The 10,000-nt window shown below is 44.3% G+C and overlaps 2 protein-coding genes across 4 annotated transcripts in view; one reads left to right on the top strand and one right to left on the bottom strand.

The window, feature by feature from the left end:
- The first annotated feature begins 191 nt into the window (after positions 1–191).
- Positions 192–4,421, top strand: rnf146 (ring finger protein 146). Of its 2 annotated transcripts, none has more exons than XM_027162516.2 (2): positions 192–249; positions 1,827–4,421. In XM_027162516.2, exon 2 carries the CDS (start codon positions 1,828–1,830, stop codon positions 3,037–3,039), a length of 1,212 nt encoding a protein of 403 aa, XP_027018317.2. In that variant the 5' UTR covers positions 192–249; position 1,827; the 3' UTR covers positions 3,040–4,421. The 2 variants fall into 2 exon arrangements, with proteins under 2 accessions (XP_027018317.2, XP_027018315.2); XM_027162514.2 differs by having other exon boundaries at positions 195–388.
- Positions 4,422–9,556: 5,135 nt separating this feature from the next.
- The window catches only part of LOC113653004, a 5,384-nt gene continuing 4,940 nt past the window's right edge, over positions 9,557–10,000 (bottom strand). For both annotated transcript variants that reach the window (XM_027162365.2, XM_027162367.2), the window contains exon 6: positions 9,557–10,000. This exon is cut by the window's right edge and continues 413 nt beyond it. The gene's annotated coding sequence lies outside the window, so the exon portion shown is untranslated.

Raw genomic sequence — 10,000 nt, 5'->3', positions numbered from 1 at the left:
GTTCTTTCTCAAACATTAAAATTAAGCATGATTTTAGAACCATCACGTTCAGATGTTTGTAACATAGATAAAATAATTATATTCGAATTAATAATATTTTAACTCAGATGTTTGCATTCAAATGTCAAATGTTTTATAGCAGGATTTCTAACTATCCCTCGCTTTATTTAAAGGAGTCGTTCATGAGGAACCGATTCGTTTGTGAATCATACATCACTGTTTTTTTCTGTGGGACCGAAAACATCGCAGGTTTTTTTTTTTTAAACAGCTTTCTGTTTGTATAGTGACTATTTTTTGACATAAAAAAAATGAAAAGCCGTTCTGTTTACAGCAGATGAGCGAATAATAAATCTTGAAAGAAGGGCGAGACTTTGGGGGATTTTGACAGGTGAGTCGTTGAATGGTATCTGAAGAGAAACGGTTAGTTAGCATTAGCTTAGCCGGCTAGGCTAGGCTAGCTGAGAAAACACTCACTTCACATTCGCTGGATAGAAATGTGGTCATTCTTTAAAACATTGCGCCACGGAATAAACTGTTGTAATCGTATCAAGATAACCGACTAAAATAATCATGCGGTTGCTTTTCAGTATTAACTTATATTCTGTGACATAAATAAGGCCGCGGTTAGCAAGCTAATGCTAGCATCTGTCTCTACCGAGGCCTGTAAACAGTCAGGTTAGATTTATTAGCAATGTACGTTTCTAAAGTCGGAATCTGTCTAATAAGGCTGTCTTGGGATTATTTCATGTTCTCTACTAAAACAGACTAAATTAATATTGTTTTTAATGTAAATTGGTTAGCGGTGTTGCTAAGCGTTGTGTGCTAAGCTTTGTTTGTGTTTGTGTGCAAAGATTACAGATTAAAGTAAAGATTAAACACAATCAAATCACCTGCTTTTCTACATAGTATACATCGACGTTAAATATAGTTTAATTAATTTTATATATAGATATATATATTTTTATATTTTAATACTTAACACCTTTACAGTGTACATCATGGTCTATAGACCTGGTGTTATTCTTAGTAACATCACTGACACACGACTTTACTGAAGGGAATCACATGGAAGTGTGTCATTAAGTGGTTTTGTAGGGAATTAAACACTTGTGTGCTATAAATCCGTATTATGTTCCCAACCTGATACAGAGAGCGAGTCCGTAACCTTAACACATCGATAAGTGTTTTATACTTTCTACATCAGCATCTCCGAGCACGTTAATATGAACCTGAGAATGAATCAACACCTGAACACCAGTCAGTCACCCGAGTCCAGAGGCGGACGTATTGATATTATACTGTTATTTACACTGCCATGCACTCACACTTTATGTACACTTCTGATCTGTAAAATACACTCTGTGTTCCTGTTTGATACTCGTACTGTCTGTATTGTCTCGGATAGTCAAAGCTAAATGTACAGTGTTATTAATGTCTGTACTTTTGAGAGTCACCAACAGCTGGAACCAATTTCCTTGTGTGCATCAACACACTTGGCCAATAAACCTGATTGTGATCCTGAAACTCAACGACTCGCCTGTCAAAATTCACTGAGTATTTTCTGATCCTGATACTAACCCTAACTCCTGATATTTTTAAAGAGCGAGTCCACTGTTTCTGCTGTAACAGAGGATAGGATTAGGGCAATGTTGTGGAGTTAGGGGGATGGAAAGTGTTTGTTAAGCTCAGATTATTACTCAGTGTGTTGCACAAAATGAACAGAACATAACTGTTAAATATAAAGACATTTTATATCATTTTTGTTTGTTTATCGAGGGCTGTGTTGTGGTTTGTGAACTTGACACGTATCTGCACTCTTTTCTCAGAATGGCTAGCTGTGGAGAGGTCAATCACTCCATTGACGCACTGACCTCGGGTAAAAAAGTGGCCGGCGTAAGAGACGGCAGTGGAAGCCCCTCCCCCTCTCCTCCCCCTTCACTTCCTGTACCGGAGTGCGCTATATGTCTGCAGAGTTGTGTCCACCCTGTGCGCCTTCCCTGCGGCCACGTCTTCTGCTTCCTGTGTGTGAAGGGCGCATCCTGGCACAGCAAGCGCTGCGCACTCTGCAGACAGGAAGTGCCTGAGGACTTCCTGGACCGTCCCACGCTGCTTTCTCCAGAGGAGCTGAAGGCCACGGCGACAGGGGGGCGGAGCTTAGGTGGGCATGCCTGGTACTATGAAGGATGCAACGGTTGGTGGCAGTATGACGAACGCACTAGTCGCGAGCTGGAGGAGGCATACCGCGAGGGGAAGAAGAGCGCAGAGATGCTGATCGCCGGCTTCCTTTACGTGGCTGACCTGGAGAACATGGTGCAGTACCGACGCAACGAGCACGGCCGGCGCCGGAGAATGAAGCGTGATGCTGTGAATGTTCCTAAAAAGGGCGTGGCTGGACTAAGGCTGGACCCAGAACCCCCGACTGGATCTGGGTCTAACTCTGTTCCTGGATCCGGACCAGTTTCTCCTGCGTTTCCTGTCCCTGGACCAACAGATTCGGATGTAAACTCAGATGGAGGGGTAACAGAGAGCGATGTCAGAGAGACAGACGTCCGGACAGAGAGACGGCTGAGAGAGAGACCGAGAGACAGAGTGTCTCCGGGGTCCACTGATCCTACAGCCGCCGCTTTGTCACCAGGTTCAGAAGTCGCAACATCGGAGAGGGAGAACTCTGCGGACGGAGCCGATATAAGTGGAGCCATTCGCTTTCAGGCTACGTCCGCCCCGCCCCCAATCCGTCCTCCCGTCATGCTGGGAGGCGACCGCGACCTTCATCATCATCCTCAACTCATCCAAGCAATTGCGCAGCTCCACATCGGCCGATCCGCACCCGAGGAGGAAGAGGAACAGGAAGTGGACGACGATAACGAAGAAGATTCGGTGACTGCACCCGATCCGTCCGGATACGAATCAGATACCGGAACGAGCGAAGATGAGGAAGGAGAAAATGATGATGAAGGCAGGAGGCACAGACTGCAGAGAATGAACGTCGGAGTTCGGTCCCGCAGCCCTGACGGCCAGTGCACGGTGACGGAGGTGTAGCTGTGGACCTGTGAACATGTGGTGTAGAGCTTGAGGGGCAGGACATGCACTTCTGTCTTAAATGTCTTTTTTTTTTCTGTACAAACCTTTGTCTGTATCCCAAACTCTAACATGTGGAAAGAACATCTGGTTCATTTTGGTGACGTGTCACAGAAAAACAAAACGAGAAATTTCGCCATTGAAAATTGAAGCTAGCTAATCGACTAATTAGAAATCCGCCGCCTGTCTATAGAGTAAACACGCGCACGCAGAACTCAAGACTACGAGCTCCAGCTACTTCTGGACTGCCTTATTGTAACTCGCTGGCTGCAGGTTCTCAGTGTTAACTGCTTCTGGTGCATTGTGGGTAATACTTGCGTTTGCTGAGCCACCGAGAACAGCACAAGAAAAATGACGTAACCACTATTGTGAAGTAAATCTGTATATTCTGGCATTAAAAAGAATAATTAATAAATAAATAAACAGCTTGTGTGAGAACACTAAGAGCGTTTAGAGTTTGGGACGGAGCTTCTGTGTTCATCTGAGTTTTACTGACCTGCATCATACCTGTGTGATACATAAACGTGTGTAGATACGGACAGACGGAAACCCAGAGTCACACACACACAGACACGGACGAGTGGAACCGAACAAGCAAAAAATGATGTGTGGGGGTGTGTTGCATTGTCTGAATGTCGTGTTTTTTTTTTTTTCTTCCTCCCTTCATCCTGTCTTTCTTTAGCAGGTGAATGAGTAATGTAGACTTGACCTTCTTTCCTTTTCCTCCCACACTCAAAGCTGAGCTCCAAAAATCTGTCCCTTGTGTATTTGTCCTTTGCTTTACTTTATAGAGCTCTCTCTCTCTCTCTCTCTCTCTCTCTCTCTCTCTCTCTCTCTCTCTCTCTCTCTGTCTCTTTGTCTTGCTCTTTGTTTTCTCACTGTGCCAGGCTGTCTCTGTCTCTCTCTCACACACAGTCATTGTCTCTCTCTAACAGGACCCAACTCGGTGTTTCATCACATTTTAGTAGAACCACAACTGTGTGTGTGTGTGTGTGTGTGTGTGTGTGTGTGCACTAGTTCTATGTCTCATATCTCATCAGAGTTTATCACGTATAACTGCGATGCGTTTGAAGGAAGTGTCGTGCCCCAGGCTGAGACGCTGTGAATTCTGGGAAGTGGTGTTTTATTGGAGGATTTTATTGTAGTTCTTCTTCAGCGTCCGGTTCTGAGATTTTAATCACTGTTTGCTTTTCTCCTGTCAGTTTATTTGGGATTTTAAGTTTATCATCAAACAGAAAGAAAAGATTCTAACTTCTTTTGCTGTACCTTGTTTTAATGGTGGTGTAATTTCTTTTGTTACAAAGTCGATCGCATTAATAAAGTGTTGTCTTATTTGTCTGAAACCACGTGAGCAGAGTTTTATTTCCACTTCACACGTTAACAGGCAGGAGACGAGCATCATGAGAATCACCTGGTAGCTCTAAACCTTCCCCCTCAGATTAGATTTTTGACTTTTCTCTGAGGATCCAGAGCTTATTTAATTAAAATAAAAACTTTAGCAGTAGCTTGTGATTAATTTGAGCTGCTGAAGGTTTCATTCAGAGAGAAAAAATAATATTTAAAAATCTTTTGTGCTTAAAGTTGCAGTGTGATAAAGATCGTCGTGTGTGTGTGTGTGTGTGTGTGTGTGTGTGTGTGTGTGTGTGTGTGTGTGTGTGTGTGTGAGATAAATGAAGTGTGTGTATGACTGAGAACACAGAACTACACTTCAGTACCGGAGCTGAAATATTAAACGTGTGTGTGTGTGTGTGCAGACATGAGGTGACACAGAGACATTGGCTGGGACAGTTTTCTCATGACACACACACACGACTCCTCCAAGTCTCCTTTTACACCACACACACTAATGCTCACACATCATTCCTGTTTACACTCAGGTTCTCCTTCACTTCCTGTTATTTCAAGATACGAGCATCTGGAGTCACTGATGTCACTTCCTGTTTGTCTCACACCCTGTGTTGTGTGATTTCACCAACAAACACAGCAAATGAGGTATAAAGCTGTAAAGAAGCAACAAATCGACCAAACGATTCCAAAAATGGAAGAAAAAGTTACGATGGTTTCATCATCTGCTGTTAAACGAGTGCAGAGACGTTCACGTACTGAGAAGTGGACGTATGATTGGTACTAAAACTACAAAGGTCCCTACGCGTGTGCAGGATGTGTGTACTGAACCTGATGGTTTGGGACACGTCCACAGCAGGGTGATGGTGGTGGTGAGGTCTGTTTGTGCTACACCCAGGAGCAGAGCGAGTGAGACGTGTCATCGGTGTCACCACAGTGAAGGAGATGTCAGCGATCTGTTTGAGAAATGCAGACGGTGGAATATAAAGCTGGCGTCTGGCTGTCGATCTCTTCCTCTCTGACCCTCCCTGAGCTCTGCTTCCTCTACATAACCTTGTTCACCTGACGCCTCACACACACACACACACTCACACAGCACAGCTCCTGATGTGTAGATTGATCAGTGAGACAGGTTGATTGCTCCTATATGGCCCATCAGCATCACAGACGCTCATCTGAGATATATTTACCTTTTATAACCTTTAAACATGGCCATGTGGTCTGAGCCAGAGGATCGCGGGTCAGCACTCATCCTGTCCAGAGCAGGTGCTCCACGGAATAGCTGCAGAGTGGCGTAATGGAGACAGACGAAATGTGGCACGAATTTTACAGTGAGCTGGGAATACACACTGACCTCATGAGATCGTGTTCTACATCACACACATCATGTTCATTACAGCACCGAGCTGTGACACCTTCATCTCACACACACACACACACACACACACACACACACAGTCTCTCTGCTGCTGTTGTGCTCAGGTGATGGTGTTCAGACCTGAGTAATGGTACACGATCCTCACGCCAGTCAGTGTGTGTTTTTCTTTCTGTTATATTACTGTAATTTAGCTGACAGTCACAACACTGACACGAGCTGGTTTACTCTGATTGGTGGTCAAGTGGTGATGAATTCTCTCGAACAGTTCTGACATCAGTGCAGTTTTATATTAATGTGGTATAGTTTCTATAGCGGGGGGGGACGGTGGCTTAGAGGTTAGCACGTTCGCCTCACATCTCCAGGGTTGGGGGTTCGATTCCCACCTCCGCCTCGTGTGTGTGGAGTTTGCATGTTGTCCCCGTGCCTCGGGGGTTTCCTCCGGGTACTCCGGTTTCCTCCCCCGGTCCAAAGACATGCATGGTAGGTTGATTGGCATCTCTGGGAAATTGTCTGTAGTGTGTGTGTGTATGAGTGTGAATGAGAGTGTGTGTGTGCCCTGTGATGGGTTGGCACTCCGTCCAGGGTGTATCCTGCCTCGATGCCCGATGACGCCTGAGATAGGCACAGGCTCCCAGTTTCTAGTTCTTTCCGGTTGTTTACAGTTGTTTCTAGCTGCTAGCACAGAAGTGACCAGGGGAAAGTTTTGTGGTTTTCTGGACACACCACCACCACCACCACCACCACCACCATGTGACTGTAAACAGAGGAAGTGTGTGTCGTGTTGTTCTTTAATTTAATTATCTGTAGTTGTTATTAAGATTTATATTTATATAATAATATATTAACTGATCCAGGATCTGTATTTAAGTGTTTATATAGTTTATAAAATGAAATACACTATGCAGTATATGGTGTTGTGTTATATTGTGTATAGTTGTGTGTTTGTTTGGTGTTGTATTCTGTTTTGTTGTGTATAGTTTAATATTAAAAGAGAGTTGTCTTTAAGAGCATCTTTAAGATTAGCCTTTAGCACAGAGACCGCTCTGTGACATCATGGAGACTCTCCAGCTGTCTGAAGTTCGACTGTGTGTGTGTGTGTGTGTGTGTGTGTGTGTGTGTGTGTGTGTGTGTGTGTGTGTGTGTGTTTTAAGTGCATATCTAATCTTGTGTAACACGGCACAGACCATCTTTAGAGACCATTAGAGAGAGTAATGCGTCACGGCGAACGGTTACATGTTGAAGAGAAAGAGAGGGATTAACAGCAGGCTAAACGGAGAGGTGATGACATCGCTAAACACAGACAGACACGAAGAGACGACGAGGCGATCGCTAATATTTTTAACATCAAAAGAAGAGTTACATAAACTTTACATCATATTAAACCCTGCTGTTCATAACAGGCTTAAAAGGAGCTGATGCTCAGGTGATGAAAATGCAGATAAGGGCCTCGAACTCATACTTTAATGTAATAATATAAAAATAACACTGAGTTTTACAGGATTTTCAGGATCTCATTACGGTTAAAATTTTAAAACTCTCATCAGCTCATCATCATTTCAGGCGTAATCGGGCATCGAGGCAGGATACACCCTGGACGGAGTGCCAACCCATCACAGGGCACACACACACTCTTATTCACACACACACACACACAAACTACGGACAATTTCCCAGAGATGCCAATCAACCTACCATGCATGTCTTTGGACCGGGGGAGGAAACCGGAGTACCCGGAGGAAACCCCCGAGGCACGGGGAGAACATGCAAACTCCGCACACACAAGGCGGAGGTGGGAATCGAACAGAGGGACCACCATCCCAGTCTGCCAGTCCAGAGGCACTGTCCCCAGCCGCCATGCGATGTTGCAGAGACGTGTCAACCAAGACAGCCCCACAACATCCAGAGACTTGAGGTACTCAGGGCGGATCTCATCCACCCCTGGTGCCTTGCCACTGAGGAGCTTCTCAACTACCTCAGTGACCTCAGCTTGGGGGATCGACGAGTCCACAACCGAGCCCTCGGCCTCTGCTTCCTCAGTGGAAGACATGTCGGTGGGGTTGAGGAGATCCTCGAAGTACTCCTTCCACCGTCCGAGAATGTCCCCAGTCGAAGTCAGCAGATTCCCACTCCCACTGTAAACAGTGTATGGAAAAAAATACCAATGTAGAAAATGCCTTGTTCTGATTGGTTCCTTCTGTTCCACACCATAATAGTGAGTTAGCCAATAAAACGTGGCTGAGACAGAGTTTGGATCTGTTATGGAATACCTCAGGACTCCCCTGTTAACTGCATCAAATCAAACCTCATTTAGAGTGAAGTCAGTTAGATAGACTGGAATGTTCACAGTGATAAACTGGTAGCTTCCATTAGCTTCCATTAGCTTCCATTAGCTTCCATTAGCTTCCATTAGCTTCCATTAGCTTCCATTACTCTTTAACTTTGATGAATGAGCGTTTTTGGCTTGAACTCTTGCTTTAATTCACCTTCTCAGCTAATTAAATGTCTGTGAGGGAGCCAAGTCTTGTTAAAATACCTCTTTAAGTATTTGTGTGTGTGTGTGTGTGTGTGTTTCATAATGACACACACCGGTCTTGTCTGTGTGTATATATAATCTTGTCCTTGGCGGTCAAAGTCTAAGATTTCTGGCACCAAAACAACGTCACGCTAGCTATTCCAAGCCCATGAGCCACATAGCAGAGCGGGCTAGGGTGACACAGAGAGGTGCATTATGGGTAGACAGGGGTATCATTAGGACCCCCGGGATGTGAATAGACAGACTGCTGATGATGCTTTAAGGTGGTGAGACAAGCACAAGGAGCGCTAATGTGACTTAATGAGAATGAAAGGATGCGGCATGAACTATGAACCTACAGAGAGAGAGAGAGAGAGAGAGAGAGAGAGAGAGAGAGAGAGAGAGAGAGAGAGAGAGAGAGAGAGAGAGAGAGAGAGATTGGGGGAGAGAGAAAGAGAGGGGGAGAAAGAGAGAGGGGGAGAAAGAGAGAGAGAGATCAGTGGAGAGAGAAAGACAGAGGGGGAGAAAGAGAGAGAGAGAGAGAGAGAGAGAGAGAGAGAGAGAGAGAGAGAGAGAGAGAGCTCTTGGTTACCCTTTTTTCTTGAATCAGATATCTTGGTGAAATAAACATTTTATATTTTGCTTTATTTTATCCTCCTCAGGCTGCAGGACATTATATAAATACATAAAATATACAAACGATAAAAGTTCTATTATTAAAGGTTGAGAAACTCTCTCACTCACTCATCTTCTACCGCTTATCTGAACTACTCGGGTCACGGGGAGCCTGTGCCTATCTCAGGCGTCATCGGGCATCGAGGCAGGATACACCCTGGACGGAGTGCCAACCCATCACAGGGCACACACACACACTCTCATTCACACTATGGACAATTTTCCAGAGATGCCAATCAACCTACCATGCATGTCTTTGGACCGGGGGAGGAAACCGGAGTACCCGGAGGAAACCCCCGAGGCACGGGGAGAACATGCAAACTCCACACACACAAGGCGGAGGCGGGAATCGAACCCCCAACCCTGGAGGTGTGAGGTGAATGTGCTAACCACTAAGCCACCATGCCCCCGGTTGACAAACTGAATAATTAAAAAAATAATTCTGCCATTTCTGACCCCTTTTGTTTTCCACACTCAGTCTCTAACGTGTACAGTGTTTATAATCGTATTACATCATATATACATTTTAAGAGTTTTATATATGTGAAACATTAAACACCAAAGAAGTGATAATTTAAAGCTTTAATGACATAAAAAAATGGATGAAACAGTAAAGAAGTCGCAGGGTGAAGTAAAATGTTTTACATTCAGATACTTCAAGAGGACATGAAAAGCTACATGAGATATAATAAACATTTCTACCCTAAAGTAACACGTCCGTTATGCCAGAAGATTCTTCACCGGATAACTGAATTATTGTTTATTAAAACACCTTGTAATGCTGTCCTTCAGGGGATCTGTACAGGTTATAGAACAGAAAATGTCCAAAATACGGTAAAAATACAGTGAAAATACGGTATATTACAGTCACATTACAGTCCCTCAAACACCAACAGAGTGACAAGAAGAAAAGAGGAGAGGAAAAAGAACAAAACAACCTCAAATATGAAATGATAGAAAACAACAGAATAATAAAGACCCAGAAGAGCATCAGTCTGTATTCTACTCCAAAC

This window comes from Tachysurus fulvidraco, chromosome 23 (genome assembly GCF_022655615.1).
Source record: "Tachysurus fulvidraco isolate hzauxx_2018 chromosome 23, HZAU_PFXX_2.0, whole genome shotgun sequence".
NCBI classification, from domain to species: Eukaryota; Metazoa; Chordata; class Actinopteri; order Siluriformes; family Bagridae; genus Tachysurus; species Tachysurus fulvidraco.
The sequence above is the reverse complement of the archived record's forward strand: the minus strand, read 5'-3'. Positions and strand labels throughout refer to the sequence as shown.

Excerpts from the sequence above, each read along its gene's own strand:
- rnf146 (XM_027162516.2), top strand. The coding sequence starts at position 1,828 with ATGGCTAGCTGTGGAGAGGTCAATCACTCCATTGACGCACTGACCTCG.